Genomic DNA, 14,635 nt, shown 5'->3' on the forward strand with positions numbered 1-14,635 from the left:
AGAAAGAATGGGAAATTGGCCTCGGGCTTTCCATGACGAAATTGATCTTCTCCGAAACCTCTCGGCTCAGTTCAGCTTAGCTCCGAGGAACCCATCCAAGGCGGGGCTTGACAGGCCTGATTGAAACGACCCGTTCTTATACATCGCCTCTTCCCCAGAGGAGAGAAAAAAGGACTTATAAGTAAACAGCCCTACAGAAACATCATTCTATTCTTGAATGAGTATCCGCCTGAATACTTCATCTCTCGCCATCGGCATCCACAATGACTGAACCCGAAATTGATCCCGGCTCTAGCCTGAGCAAAAGCCATGACCCGCATAAGCTCCCCTGGTATGAGCCCGAACTCACAGAGGTCCAGCCCAAGGCTAGGGAAATTCTCGAAAATTATAGCAACATTCCACCTGATGAGGTCGTGCAACATGTTAACAAACTGGTTCGTGGTTCCGTGCATCAATATGGTTCTCAAGCGGTCATATACTGACTTTATTCACACCATTATTTGTAGCGAGATCGGGCTTTTGCGATAGTAAGTACCTAGCCATGAACTACCGCGCTCTAACAGTTATAATTATAGAAGATGCTAACGTACTTTAGTTTCCATACCCCTGCGTCGGCGGATTCCGTTTCCTAGACATGACTATCTCCGAATTACCAATCTAACCAGAGATCCTCGAGCGTCTCAAGTCTGGAGGGAAATTACTAGACGTTGGCTGCGCACTGGGCCAAGTGCTGCGCCGCTTGGTACGTTCTGTCCCCCCAGCATAAATACAAACCTATCCACCCGCTAACATCACATCTAGGTCTTCGACGGCGTACCATCCTCCAATCTCTACGCCACGGATCTCCGTGCCGATTTCTACGAGGCCGGTTTCGACCTCTTCAAGGACCGCTCAACTCTAAAAGCCCAGTTTATCGAAGCAGACATCTTCGATGCAAACTCTGCACTGGCGCAGCAACTCACCGGCAAAATTGATATCGTCAATGCAAACTCCTTCTTCCATCTGTTTACCTGGGACCAGCAGGTTACCGCGGTAAAACAGGTTATTGCGTTGCTACGTCCGCGCCCGGGGTCTTTGGTTGTTGGGCGCCAGGTGGGACGGAAGAATCCTATTGACCCGGATGATGAGGAGAATGCATCGAAGAGGTATTGTCATGATGTTGAGACGTGGAAGAGGCTTTGGAGACAGGTTGAGAGTGAGACGGGGAGTCGGTGGGAGGTTGAGGCTTGGATGGAGGTGTGGGAGGGGGTGGAAGGGGTTTTTGCAAAGTATCGTCCTGATGTGGAGAGTTTCAAGATGCGGTTTGTGTCGAGGAGGTTGTAGTATGACTGTGATGCTAGGTATTTCATATCGAAAGAAGGCGCAAGTACTCTTATCTATTGTCCCTTTTTCTGGTTCAGTGCGGCTGTTGTACTTTTGACAAATGGTGTGCTTTCTTCTCGAGATTGAATATCTTTGCCCCCGCGAAGAAATCCTCCGAGTATCATTTATTTTATGGAGGTTATCTCGGCATATTTAATTTAATTTGACACTGAGGGGTACATAGATACGCTATGCTGTCCCCCAAGCACGCCACGTTGAGGAATGCACTGTCTATCTCGCGCCATTTAAGATCGCAATTTCAAAGCAATCACTGGAAATTTGTCATTTCTGGAAGTTATTTCTGGCATAGTCTGGCGGACTCCCTTCAGACGAGCCCGAATAAATTGGAATTACTCTTGCTTCACGGAACACTTGAGACGTTGACTCCTACTGCGCCGGACTAGAGAATAACGTGGTCGACATGGCCGAAAAAGTAGAGAAACTCCCCACAGCGACATCTTCACCCGACATCTCCAAGGGCGAGTCTGGTTTCGAGTCAACACTTCCTCAACACGGCAAAGTGCATTACGTCGATCGCGACCAGAATGGTATTCTTCCTTCGTACGGGGAAGAGCTCATTCCAGGGTACGATGCCAATCTTATGGGTGCGAGGGCCACGTTGAGTAGCGCTGAGGAGAAGAAGCTTCTACGACGGATTGACTGGCACCTTATCCCTCTGCTGGCTGTGATGTATATGCTCAAGAGCGTCGATTTTACAAATGTAGGTTCACGTCGGTATCGGAATCTGGCTATTTAAACTAATCTATGCGGACAAGGTCTCTTATGCCCTAACGATGGATAAAGGCACACCTCGCAATATCCTGAAGGAGCTTAAGATGACATCGAACCAGTATAATCTGGTGACTGCCATGTACTATGTAAGTCTATCTGTTTGAAAAAGTAGGCTGGTGCTGACTATTCTAGATACCGTATATTCTCGCCGAAGCTCCATCCAACCTTCTCTTGAAAGGTGTGCGACCGTCCGTATGGCAGTCTCGAATCATGGTGAGTGGGTTAATCTAACAAAGGTCAACTCCCGTATTAATAAATGTGAAGGTATCTTGGGGCATCGTTCTTTGCTGCCACGCCGCTGTAACAAATAAGCAAGGGTTATACGCTGTTCGGTTCTTCCTGGGCCTTTTCGAAGCTGGCCTCTGGCCAGGTATGCTGGTGCATATATGCTACTGGTATAGACCGGATGAGATTGCGCCACGAATAGTACTTGTCACTCTTCTGGGAAACTTCAGCTCGGTCATTAGTGGAGTACTTGCATTTGCATTTAACGGTGTTGTCACGGGTGGCTTATCGGGTTGGAAGTGGTATGTATGAATCGTTCTAGGACATAATGAACAAAGATGCTAATACCATTGGACAGGTTGATATTGACCGAAGGCATCTTCACGGTCTTTCTCGGAGTTTTTACGTACTTTTTTCTACCCGATTGTACGTAGATGATGTGCTATTGTCAACTCCCACTAATATCAATCTAGTTCCGTCGACTGCTTCGTGGCTTTCTGAGAGAGAAAAAGCATTCATCCAAGCACGCCTTCCGAGCAACTCTCCACGAGCAGCAGAAGCAAACTTCAACTTGCAGGAGCTGATTACAACTTTGAAGAATAAGAGAATCTGGCTCTTCCTGCTATGCTGGGCCTTTTTCACAATCGGCACTACTGGCCTTACGTTCTACCAGCCGACCGTTATTGCCAATCTTGGCTTTACGTGAGTCGATCTCTGTCTGTTTGAAGATATATTATTCTAATGGTTTTTTGAAGTTCAATTGGCCAAGCACAGCTTCTGAATATCCCCTCTGCTGTATTTGCAGTGATTTTGACGATCGCTTTCGGAATCTTTGCAGACACTGGACGTATCCCTCAACCAGCAATTCCACTCTTCTTTATGATTGTGATTGAAGCCTGTTATGGAGTTCTCTACGCTTTCCCTAGCAATGGTGGTGTTTACGCAGCCACGATCATTGCCGGTGGTTTCTCAACCGCATGGTAAGTACATTGGACATCTTCCTGCCAGTGTCAAACATTAATGCTAATCGAGATAGGTACACCATGATGTGGCCTTGGCGAGTCCAGACTACAGAGGGCGCGACTGGCTCAGCATTCGCAATTGCCTTTGCGAACAGCTACGGTCAAATCGGAGGAGCAGTTGGGTCTCAACTGTTCAATTCGCGATACGCACCGCATTACACCACTTCGTTTGGAATCGCCATGGGATTTATTGGAATGGCCATAGTCATGAATGTTATAACTTGGGCGTTTACTTGGCGGGTTGATGTTGATACAAGAAAGCTGAAGAGGATCAGGACTGCAGCGGCTAAGCAAAATCAGGCTGTACTAGATGATGTGGATATTCATGCTGGAGAGAAGAAAAGGCCGTGAAGGGCGAGACTGGGTCGCTGAGGAGATACGAGTGGTTGGAGTAGGAATGATGAAGGGGTCAGGTGTATCTAGAGAAGGACGATACGTAAATGGCTTACACTTTCTAACCCTTTTCTTCTTAAAAAATCTCCCTAGGACAGTCATGTCAAAATCTCGGCATTCCGCATCGAACGCCGGCACACGCCATTGCGGGGAGCGATGTCCTTATCGGATCGACCTTCAGCTTCCCCTCACCATTCTCCCTTGCAGTTTTTTGCTTCTTTTGCTATAAATTCTGTGGATTCTGTCAAGCTCCAACATCCTTTTCAACGAGGCTTCACAAGTCGCAGGAGGCTCAGTCTCTCTGCTCTGTAATACACCTGCAATATGAGGACAAATTACCTCTGGGCTATCACTGCCCTAGCAAGAGCGGCTCTCGCCTCCGATAGTCAACAGCCTTTAGGCGGGAGACTTCAGGCTGGAACAGTGCATCAGTCCGAGCTCGACAGTATCATCGCTTCATCGCCCCTTCTGTCTTTCCATAGAAACATCGTGGAGATCCCATCTATCAGTGGTGATGAAAAGAAAGTCGGGGAATTCGTCCTGGATTTTCTATCGTCATACAACTTCACGGTGGAGAAGCAGATCGTTATTCCTGCTTCCAGTGCAAACGAAGAAAGATTTAATATTTATGCCTACACTGGAGATAATCGATATCCCAATGTGCTACTGACCAGCCACATCGACACCGTCCCGCCCTTTATTCCCTATTCTCTCCATGCTCCAACTTCATCCTTCGGAGGGAGATCCTCGTTCAACCGGGCAGACTTGGTTATTGCGGGCCGTGGTACGGTCGATGCAAAGGCCAGTGTGGCGGGTATAGTCTTCGCTGCTATAGAGACTCTACGTAACAATCCCAATGCCTCGATCGGGTTATTGTTTGACGTTGGTGAGGAGAAATTCGGTGCGGGAATGAAGCACTTCTCAGACTCAGACCTAAATCCTACCCCACCGACCTTCCATTCGATCATTTTCGGAGAACCTACCGAGCTCAGCCTTGTTGCCGGCCACAAAGGCTCGCTGGGATTGAAGGTGATCGCCAAGGGCAAAGCAGCCCATTCAGGATACCCTTGGCTGGGGAAAAGTGCAATTTCAGCCATCCTGCCTGTTCTATCCCGTCTTGATAATCTTGAAAATATCTTACCCGAGGACGGTGGACTTCTTCGCAGTGATACGTTGGGCAAGTCGACCTTGAACATCGGCCAAATCCACGGTGGTGTCGCTGGAAACGTCGTTCCAGCGTATGCTGAAGCTTCAGTCTCCGTTCGCCTTGCCGCGGGGACACCCGATGATACGAGAGAGATCCTCCTGAGGGCTGTCAATGAATTAACTGGTACCGATGAAAACGTGTTTCTAGACTTTGGGGGACCGAAAGCTGGGGGTACAGGGCCTCAGTATTTCGATGTGGACGTGGATGGGTTTGATGTTATTACTGTAAACTACGGCACCGATGCTGCATCCCTGCATATACACGATGAGGGTACCCGAAAAGTGCGCAGATATCTCTATGGACCCGGCACTATTCATGTTGCGCATGGTGATAATGAAGCGATTACGGTTGGAGAGCTGGAGGAGGCGGTACGCGGTTACAAGAGGTTGATCGCAGCTGCTCTACAAGATTAGTGAGAGCCAAGGGGCAGTACTTTTAGAGCTACCAAGAATCACATTTGATGCTGCCAACAATAGGTCGGGCGGCATTTCCAGCTCAATTCGACCTACAACCTTTGTCTGAGCGGTACTCCGCAATTGCGGATGGAAGGAGGAATCTCGTAGATTGTGGACGTGAAACGGCGAAAACGCCCTTTTCTGTGAAACTCCCAAAGAAAAGGATAAGTTGGTATATATTATTTGGACACTGACTGATAGTGCTGGAGAACGACCTTGCTCAAGACCTCAGCAGCCTCGGTTTTGTGGATATGGAAACAATGCTAGTTCCCAATAGGTAGAATGGCATTAGATCAATCTATTTCCATGATTTGGCGCCTCATTTCCGAATATCCTATTCAACGTAGATGGCAATGCACCATGCAATTGCTCTGCATTGCTCCATTGGTTATTGGCCGGGTATTGCTGGGCACTGTGGGTCAAAAGACTGGCATCATAAGACAAGCCGGTCTGGGCATCTGGGGCTGTCTGAGTTGAAGACTTCTGCGCCTGTGGGAAAGGTAATGGATCTTGAAATAGCCAAGGTGGGTTAGCCAGGGACATAATCTCTTGGTCGAAAATCGTCCATGAGTCATCCACCATCGGTCCAGGGAATGCTAATGCTGAGCTGGTGTCTGGGGGTGTGTGCATAGCCTGCATACTTGACTCGAGGCGCTGTGATAGGACAGTGTGGATACTGGCTGCCGACTGATGACTCCGTTCTAGGCTGTAGAGGTGTGCTTGGATAAGATGGAGGTCTGTGTGAGGTGTTAGATTGTGCGGATTTGCCTGGCATTCTGGTTTATACGGACCGTCTTGGTGTGTCATGCCATCTTCTACGCCACGCAGGAGTAGTATAGCAGCCCAAGTTATCATCTGCGTAGGTCAGGGTTAGAAAGAATGCGGTTTTAAACTGGGGTGGTTAAATTCACAATCAGATCCCAATTGGACCAAATGCTAGCATCATCCTGCCGTAGTCGTAGCACAGTTCTTGCGGAAACAAGAAGCTCATGCCTCTCAGCGGGGGAAATTTTTGCGGAGCTCAAATCGAATCCTCGAGCAGGGTGGTATATTGATAGAACAAACAGCTTGTGCAGGTGATATTGCAGTAGGATGAGAATCCCTTGTCGATCTGACGGGCTGGGCTCTGGACAAATATCACTGATCAGATGGTTTCAAGCCGATAATTGCCAAGCTCGATTACTCACGGGATGTTCCATTATACCGCACCAGCCAATCATCCAGCTTGCGTGCCCAAAGCCGAATGACATCAGAATCATGGTCTGAGAAGGAAGAATGTGGAGCAGAGATATTGCCAGAGAAGTCTGCATTTATTGAGCACCAGATGGTCGGCAAGCCTTTGCCGACAAAATGGCTCAAGCCGTAATGCATCATATCAGCGAGACCTTGGAAGGCATTCCCAGTGGGAGTGTCCAAGCGCTGGATACTAGATTTGGGTGGCTGGCGAGGTAATAGGGGGTGTGTCATGTGCATGGATGCATGCTCGATATCAATCACCTATTTCATTGTTAGCAGGCCCATCTCATGCAAAGGGCATGTGTCAGGTTAACCTGAAGACCGCAAAATAATCCCCGCCAGTCTGAGATGGAAGAATCCAAATCTGAAGGGCAATGATCCAGCCACAGACGATATGCGATGGCGATCCATGACCCAGTTGCGTCAATATAAGCTTCGGAGCTCAGACTCGCCATGATCAAGCCTAGGATGTTATGAAAGACCTTTTCCTTCTTGCTTTTTACAGAGTCCATCAGCTCTCCGTCGGGAAAGGAATCGCTGTTAGCGATCGAATCTCGCTTTGAGCAGGGGGTCACCAGCTCGGCGATCGCACTGCATGTGGATGCAAAATAGCCTGATCCCATGGCTGCCAGCTCGGGTTGCTCGTGATGAAGGGCAGAGATATAGAGCACGGAAGCTAAAAGCAATGGCGTAGGTGAAGTAAATACATCCCGGTCTTTCAAAAAATGAAGAAGGGGCAGATTATTCAAGAAACTTCTTGAATGTCAGCACTATTGAGATGGTAGTAAACAGCTATAACTTACGAGCTCCACAGGCGTTTCACAATGGGTCTTGACCATATATTGTCATCCGGCGCAGGCCGTGTTATAGACCTGAGGTGAGCGACTGCTTTCCAAACGCCCTGCAAAGGCACTGAATCTGTCTCTTCATCCAAGTCCAAACTCTCGGTGACCGGGACCGCCTGAGGCTCATCCTGGCTGATTCCCAGCGCGGCCTCAATTCGATCTAGTCGGTCAAGAATTGACTGTTGGTCATATGTCGATGAACTAGAAGCGAGAAGCTCATTTTGAGCCTCTTCAACCAATTCGTGCAACGCAGATGCCTTATCGGGTGTTAGTCAATTGGATAAGTTATGTAAAGTTTGCTCGGCACATACGTTAGCCCGGGGTTTGAAGATGCATGGCGTCTGATGATGTCGGCAGCGACGGCATGGAGCAGGCCCTGAGACCTCACATTTCATCTGAGGAGTGTCAGTCAACCGGCTACTTAATATCGTGGAATTTGCCTACTGGTAGATTACCTTAAGTCTCCGACAGTTGACTACAGATGATCCAGTTAGATCTGTACCATAATCACAAGGCCTCTCTATGAGACTTACCACATGCTTTGGTCGGCTTGGGACCCAAAGCCACGCTGCCCCGCTTGATCATGGCGTTCTGAGATGGTTACATCTGACGAGGACGAAGACGAATAATGGGCCTCCACGGTTTCTTCTCGACAACCACGTGAGTGGAGCTTAAAGCAACCCGCTTATCCCGGGGAAGACGCTAACCCGATTTGGGCACAGCATTGTTACCCAAAAATCCAAAACTAACGGGGTTTTTTTTGGTAACACCTCCTCGTTGTATATCCGGAGATGAAAATATGGAGAATGTCTAGGTAGTCTTTGATCCGCATGAATAATCATATCAAAATTCCTGAAATTGACGAGTTTCTATAGTCTCTAATTCGAACTCTACGTATGTTCTCACGTTTTTAGTCCGTCCTGCGTAGGCTGAAAGTGTATCCAGGGCGGTTCCGATAAACGGGGATGAGAAGTGTACCTCAGAACGGGTTCACATTCTCACTGTTCTTGCGCATGCATCCACCACTCAAAGTGATAGAATGCCACATCTTTCAATCAATGGGAGCGACTGAGTGAAGACGTGAGGAAAGCTCTGGTGCTCGAAAGCACGTATAGATCTTGATAGCGCGGTGTATGAAGGCATCAGGTAAAAGAAGGGAACGGAAGAGCAGAATATGACCAAGAATTCATGCAGGCCATCTAGTATACATATATGTACAAGAAGATGCAAAAGAGTTGGGACAATGCAAGGGTGAATAAAAGTACATGGGAATGATGAGCAGGGGATAGAGTCAGTCACTTCCCTTGGCAGATGAATACATCGTTTCGACAGTTCGGAAATGAATCGAGTTTCTAGGCAGCCGGAGCATCGTCTTGCTGGCCCATAGACAGCTTCCGCACCTCCCATTCAGCGTCGGCCCAGTCCTTCTTCTCACCGAGGACACAGGTGGTCTTGCGGGAGCCGTTCACGAGGAAGCGGTCAGCGACCTCATTCACATCTTTGGCGGTGACATCCAAGACTTGCTCTCTCCAGCGCTGATCCATCTCATGGGTGACACCGCTCATGAAGTAGCGAGCGCCCTCGTCGTCAACGCTCAAGGGCGCATCCAGACCCTGGAAGATGCCAAGCTTAGCCTCCTCGATCTCCCGCTCAGACCAAGCACGATCTCTAGCGAAGATACCGCTATTTTGGAAGACCTTCAAAGAGTTTGTAGGGTTGGGATCTCGGTAACTCATGAAGGTGAAGATACCCTTGAGCGGGCCGTTGCTAGCACCCGCTCCGTAAGCACCACCCTTCTCGCGAATTTCTGGGTGGAGATAGTTGTGCGTGAGCATCTGCGAGAGCACGGTGAGGGGTGCGCTAGCAGGGTCGGTGAATGGCACAGTTTGCATAGCCTGACCAGAGTAGTAGACCTTGTAGGGAAGGTCATAGAAAGCCTTGTCGACGGACTTGAATGATGGTGCAGCAGATGCGCGTGGCGAAGAGACCTGTGGCAATCCAGATAGCCACTTCTGCAGGACAGACTCATTTCGAGCAGCACTCTCAGGCTCGCAGACCATGCGAACACGGAGGCTAGACGACCTCGAGATAGCAAAGGACTGGATCAGACGTAGCTTATCAATCAATTCCTGAAGGCGCTCAGGTGAGGTTTCAGCGTCGCGGAGGAGGTTTGCAGTAGCTTGCAGCTGCTCCAGACCGGATTGTTGTTCCTGAATCCATAGGCTGCGGGAGAGATTAGCCGCTGCGGCGTTCACAGCGAAGCGGTGACCTGTCGAAGCAACAGAGTCTAAAGCTCCGTTCGTGGTCAGACGTAGGAGCTCCTGGATCATAGCAGGGGCGGCGGGGTTTGAGAAGTCAGTCTCCGTGACCAGAGTTGAGAGCATATCCAGCATCTCGGGAATGTTGTTGTCCAAGGCAAAGCCGGAGAACTGCATTCCTTCCTTGAACTGATCGAGCTGAGTCGGAGAAGATACGAGGAAGGACGAAGTGGAGATGCCGCCGCTCTTCAGCTTGATAAGATCCTCCCACTGTTCCATCGAGCGGTTTGCGGTGCCCAGCCGCATGACACAGTCATTGAAAAGCGGCATCAAAAGTCGCAGGTCATCTGGAAGATCCTGGAGAGCGTTCACGGCTTGGAAATAGGTTAACCCGTTGGTGGGAGCCTCACGCCAGACAACTTCCGTATCGTCAATTTTCGACTCGCGCACGGTCTTGCGCTCCTTCTCGCGAGAAATGTCCTTGACTCGCAAGGTAGGAAGACAACTCAGGTCGGCCTTGTGAGCATCCTCTTGGACTTTCAGCAGCTGCAGCTCTGCCTGACTGAGATTTTCCACAGCATTTTCGACTGAGCCATGCTCCTCGATCAGCTGAGCGAGCTTCGTTTCCTTGCGCACAACCTCCTTCTGATCAAGCTCCTTGTTGAAGGTCGGGGTACCAACCATCGTGAAAGTCATACACTGATCATTGAGAAGGTACTTCTCCACCAAAGATTCAAGATAGCCAGGCTTCTCAAATCTCCTCTTGAATTCCTCAATGACGTCGTTCCATGCAAGCTCCTTCATTGGGTTGGCACCATTGAACCAGGAGGAAATAGTTTTTTCCATCACACCAATGCCGAAATTGGCGGTCTTGTGACGTAGAGAAAGCTCCAACTGGTGAAGGAAGCCACGGACCTTCTCTTCGCTGAACCCAGCCTGGACAGACTCTCGGAAAGTCTTCTGGATCACATCCTTGACAGTGGGAGCCTCCACTTCATTAACACCGGTAACACCGATGGAAAATATCGGGACCTTGCCAGAGGAATCCAAGCCAGTGTTGGGGGTAAAGGAAGATCCCAGGCCACTTTCAATCAGAGCTCGATACATGGGCGAGCCATAGCCATCGAGGAAGAGAGAGGAGATGATTCCAACGGAGAATGTTTCAACGGTATCCGTTGAGTCTCCCATATACCAGGATGTGGATGTCTTGTGTTGCTTGTCCTCGCTCGCAAAGGTGTCGATAGGCCCGGGTACCGTGATGTTCAAGCCTTGGCTTAGATCGAGAGGCAGCTTCACGTCGGTATTGGTTTCACCTTTGTTGAACCCGTCCAAGACAGCTCCAATCTGATCCAAGTGACGGGTAAGAGGCATATCTCCATAAGTCAAAATCTTGGAGTTGCTCGGGTGGTAGTTACGCTTCGAGAACTCCACCAACTGCTGGTGGGTAAGATCCGTGATATACTCCGGGTCACCACCTGAGTTGTTGAGAGCTGGAATAATGCTCTCTTTGAATCGAATGTAGTAGAGGTAGTTGGAATCCGAAATCTGGCCCTTCATCTCATTGTAGACAACGCCCTTGAACACAATGTCTTCCAGTTGGGCTTTTGTCTCGGGCTGTCCTTCCACTGGCAGGAGAGCACGTGGATCCTCGGGGCCCAGCCGCCAGCCCTCTTGCCGGAAATCATCGGCCTTCAGCAGGGGGTGAAGAGTCGCGTCTAGGTATACGGACAGAAGATTTTGGAAGTCTTGCGAGTTGGTCGTCGCGAAAGGGTATGTGGTGTGATCGGAGGAGGTGAAGGCATTCATGAAGTTTGAGAGAGAGCGTGGGAGCATCTTAAAGAAGGGGTCGCGAATAGGATACCTATAGAGAAAAAAGATCAATTAGCTATAGGCCAAGCTATGGGTTCCGGGTTGAGCATACTTCTCACTTCCACACAGGGTGGTGTGCTCCAGAATATGCGGTACACCCGTCGCATCGGGAGGGTTAGTTTTGAAGCCAATACCAAAGACATTGTTCTTGTCATCCCGAGCCACATGTAGGTAGTCCGCATCGGTTTTGTCATGGGTGAGCCGCACTGCGGTCAAATGTAGCTCCGGGACATGTTTCTTCTCCCGAACGGTAAATCCATGAAGCTTCTCACCAACAGCAGGAAAGCTTTCAAGGTCAGTGACTGTAGATGCCAGCCTCGTAGCCCCCAGTGGCCGTGAAAGCACCGAGTTCAGTTTGGAGAAACGGCCAGGGATCGGTTGGCGCAAAGACGGGACCCGGGCTCTGCCCAGGCCCATAGATGAGCGTAGCATGGTAGTAGGGTGGTATGTTCCGCACACTCAATAAGTGTTCATTGCAAGCAAAATGAATATATCCACAGAAATTTTCAAAGAACGGAATATGCCGCTTTCGTGAAGAGTGTTGAATAAGCCAGGAAGTTTTCCGGATCGCAAACACCGTTAAGAGATCGGACCGAGAACACCGGAGCTTATGTCATCCACAGGCCAGTTCAATGGCGCCCTCGTGACTGCTGTGAGGTACACCAACAGAAGGAATTAACAAGCCAGTGGAACTCTGCCTCGTTCAGACCCAACTACTCCGTACTCACTGAACTACGATCTTCGTCTATCCGTTTCGAGGGAGAACAAGTCCGTGGCTGGCCAGTCTACTTGGTGCGGCTGGTTCGATGACTAAGGACCCCCTCGACGAGTTCTGCGAGTACCGTGAGAAGGGACCATAAGTTGCACTCACCTCACGTCGCGCTACGATCCGCACACTGTTGACCCAGAGGTGATCTCTCGACCGAGCCCGCCTTGCCTCTGGGGGTCACGCCTCGTTTGCTTTCCCCGCAATCCGATTGAACGCACCCTTCTCTCTTTCGAAACCCCGGCTCTGCACAATTTTTCGGCTTCTGGCTGCCCACAGGACCACCGCATACCCATTTAAAGACTTGACTTAGACGTGCGGGACGGGTGACCTCCTCCGAGAATACCCCATCATGTCGTCCACCTCTATTGCGAAGAAGAACAAGGGGAAGAAAGTTGCCGATCCTAACGAGACGTCTAAATTACTAGCGGCCAAGATCTCCCAACTTGAGCAAGATGCGGCTGGGGAGAAGGACCAGGAGCAAGAGATTGGTGCGTGAATGTTCAGTGCATGCGGGGCCCGGTTGTCATTTGGCTTCTATAGGCACACCGCTGGTCCATATCTAGTCCGGAAGGATAGGATATAAGCTAACCTAGACCTACTATACAGAGCGCGAAGTGAAGAAGGCCACTCGAGACCTGAACCAACTCCTCAACAACATCGAATCCCCAATGACCCGTCTAGAGACCGTGCACAAGAAGTACACTGAGCTTTTGGCGGATATGAAAAAGCTGGATCGAGACTATTCAAAGAGCAAGAAGCGCGCGGATCAACTACAGAAAGACCAAGAGAAAGGAAAATCAGAGTTGAATAAAACTGTGACCATGAAGGATAAGCTGGAGAAACTTTGTCGGGAGCTCACGAAGGAAAATAAAAAAGTGAAGGTATGGCGGTCCCGCCTGCACCCCATCAAACGTTTGTCACCTGACACGCAGCAGGATGAGAACAAGAAGCTTGACGACACCGAAAAGAAGGCCCGCCTGATTGTAAACGAACGGCTCGACTCTCTCCTTTACGACATCCAGGACGTCATGGCTGCCAAGGGGAATCCCCGCAACGAGAAAGTGGATATTGATCTGGACGAAGCGTATGGTTCCCACTCATTACTAATTCTACGCCAACCTGCGCCTACGTGTTTGCTGACCTTGTATCAGGCTTCGTGCTAAGCTGAAGACCATCAGTGAGCAATTCGATACACGCGAGCTTCACTACAAGTCCCTCCTCCGCAGCAAGGACGCAGAGATCCAGAGTCTCACGGCCAAGTATGAGGAGCAACGTCGGACCGCCGATAACGAGACTGCTCGGGGTCGTGCACTGAGCGCGCAGGTCTCTACCTTCTCTCATACCGAAGCGGAGCTCCGTAGTCAACTGAACATCTATGTTGAGAAGTTCAAGCAGGTACAGGACCATGTCTTGCCTCTTTTTTTGCGCTGCATAACTGACTCCACGTAGGTTGAGGACACTCTAAACAACAGCAATGAACTCTTCTTGACATTCCGCAAAGAGATGGAGGAGATGTCGAAGAAGACCAAGCGCCTAGAGAAGGAAAACCACACTCTCAACCGGAAGCACGAACAGACCAACCGCAACATTCTTGAAATGGCTGAGGAGCGTACTCGCAACCAGGAGGAACTTGAGCGGTGGCGCCGCAAGTGTCAACACCTAGAAGCCTTGTGCCGACGCATGCAGGCCCAAGGCCGCGGCGAAGGCTTGGCCGAGGGTGACGACCACCTGGACCACGATGACGAGGGCACTGAGAGCGAGTACGACGATGATTACGAAGATGAAGATGATCTGAGCGATGAAGGAGATCTCGACGGACACGATCATGACCGTGATATCCCCCCGCGCTGGCGGCCCAACCGAACGACCCGTTTTTGGGCCACCCCCTCCCCCAATCTCCTGGAGGCTCGGGCTACCAAGAGCGCCGTTCTCAATGGATGCCACTGATCGAAGTCCTGTGCTTTTGAGAACTCGACGTCATCATGTTTATGTCTTCCCCTCCTAAGTCTGGATTGCGGTGACATCGAATCCCGCCTCCCTCGAGTTCTACTTTGCAGTTCAGGATTTCCGATGAAACTCGTTTCATATGCAGAGCCACATCGGCCACGCCGGGTGATCAGACTTGATGCAACCGCAGAGTCCTTACAGTGATTGGTGCTCATGGGCATATGCCCGTTGCTTGGCACCACCCAAGCGGACAGC

General features: G+C 50.0%; 5 protein-coding genes across 5 annotated transcripts; 3 read left to right on the forward strand and 2 right to left on the reverse strand.

The window, feature by feature from the left end:
• Nucleotides 1-263: 263 nt before the first annotated feature.
• Nucleotides 264-3,752, forward strand: N7458_000817 (uncharacterized protein; the record flags this gene model as incomplete). Its single annotated transcript, XM_056904211.1, has 15 exons — nucleotides 264-434; nucleotides 507-527; nucleotides 596-623; nucleotides 666-742; nucleotides 802-1,301; nucleotides 1,341-1,366; nucleotides 1,767-2,083; nucleotides 2,139-2,240; nucleotides 2,287-2,367; nucleotides 2,419-2,524; nucleotides 2,582-2,681; nucleotides 2,738-2,805; nucleotides 2,853-3,081; nucleotides 3,135-3,359; nucleotides 3,416-3,752. The coding sequence occupies 15 exons, from the start codon at nucleotides 264-266 to the stop codon at nucleotides 3,750-3,752; spliced, it is 2,388 nt and encodes a 795-aa protein (XP_056771978.1).
• Nucleotides 3,753-4,118: 366 nt separating this feature from the next.
• N7458_000818 (M20 family metallopeptidase) lies at nucleotides 4,119-5,414 on the forward strand (the record flags this gene model as incomplete). The annotated part of the gene is made up of 1 exon (XM_056904212.1): nucleotides 4,119-5,414. The coding sequence occupies one exon, from the start codon at nucleotides 4,119-4,121 to the stop codon at nucleotides 5,412-5,414; it is 1,296 nt and encodes a 431-aa protein (XP_056771979.1).
• A 330-nt stretch (nucleotides 5,415-5,744) lies between these two features.
• Nucleotides 5,745-8,122, reverse strand: N7458_000819 (Zn(II)2Cys6 transcription factor; the record flags this gene model as incomplete). The annotated part of the gene is made up of 9 exons (XM_056904213.1): nucleotides 5,745-6,193; nucleotides 6,248-6,311; nucleotides 6,368-6,582; nucleotides 6,644-6,953; nucleotides 7,007-7,445; nucleotides 7,496-7,794; nucleotides 7,849-7,932; nucleotides 7,993-8,012; nucleotides 8,071-8,122. 9 exons carry the CDS (start codon nucleotides 8,120-8,122, stop codon nucleotides 5,745-5,747), a joined length of 1,932 nt encoding a protein of 643 aa, XP_056771980.1.
• Nucleotides 8,123-8,889: 767 nt separating this feature from the next.
• On the reverse strand, nucleotides 8,890-12,096 carry cym1 (pitrilysin family metalloprotease cym1; the record flags this gene model as incomplete). The annotated part of the gene is made up of 2 exons (XM_056904214.1): nucleotides 8,890-11,656; nucleotides 11,717-12,096. 2 exons carry the CDS (start codon nucleotides 12,094-12,096, stop codon nucleotides 8,890-8,892), a joined length of 3,147 nt encoding a protein of 1,048 aa, XP_056771981.1.
• Nucleotides 12,097-12,782: 686 nt separating this feature from the next.
• Nucleotides 12,783-14,380, forward strand: N7458_000821 (taxilin; the record flags this gene model as incomplete). Its single annotated transcript, XM_056904215.1, has 4 exons — nucleotides 12,783-12,921; nucleotides 13,040-13,517; nucleotides 13,585-13,828; nucleotides 13,883-14,380. The coding sequence occupies 4 exons, from the start codon at nucleotides 12,783-12,785 to the stop codon at nucleotides 14,378-14,380; spliced, it is 1,359 nt and encodes a 452-aa protein (XP_056771982.1).
• Between the last annotated feature and the right edge of the window lie 255 nt (nucleotides 14,381-14,635).

Source organism: Penicillium daleae (assembly GCF_028827525.1).
Source record: "Penicillium daleae strain IBT 16125 chromosome Unknown utg000001l_segment0_segment0, whole genome shotgun sequence".
NCBI lineage: Eukaryota > Fungi > Ascomycota > Eurotiomycetes > Eurotiales > Aspergillaceae > Penicillium > Penicillium daleae.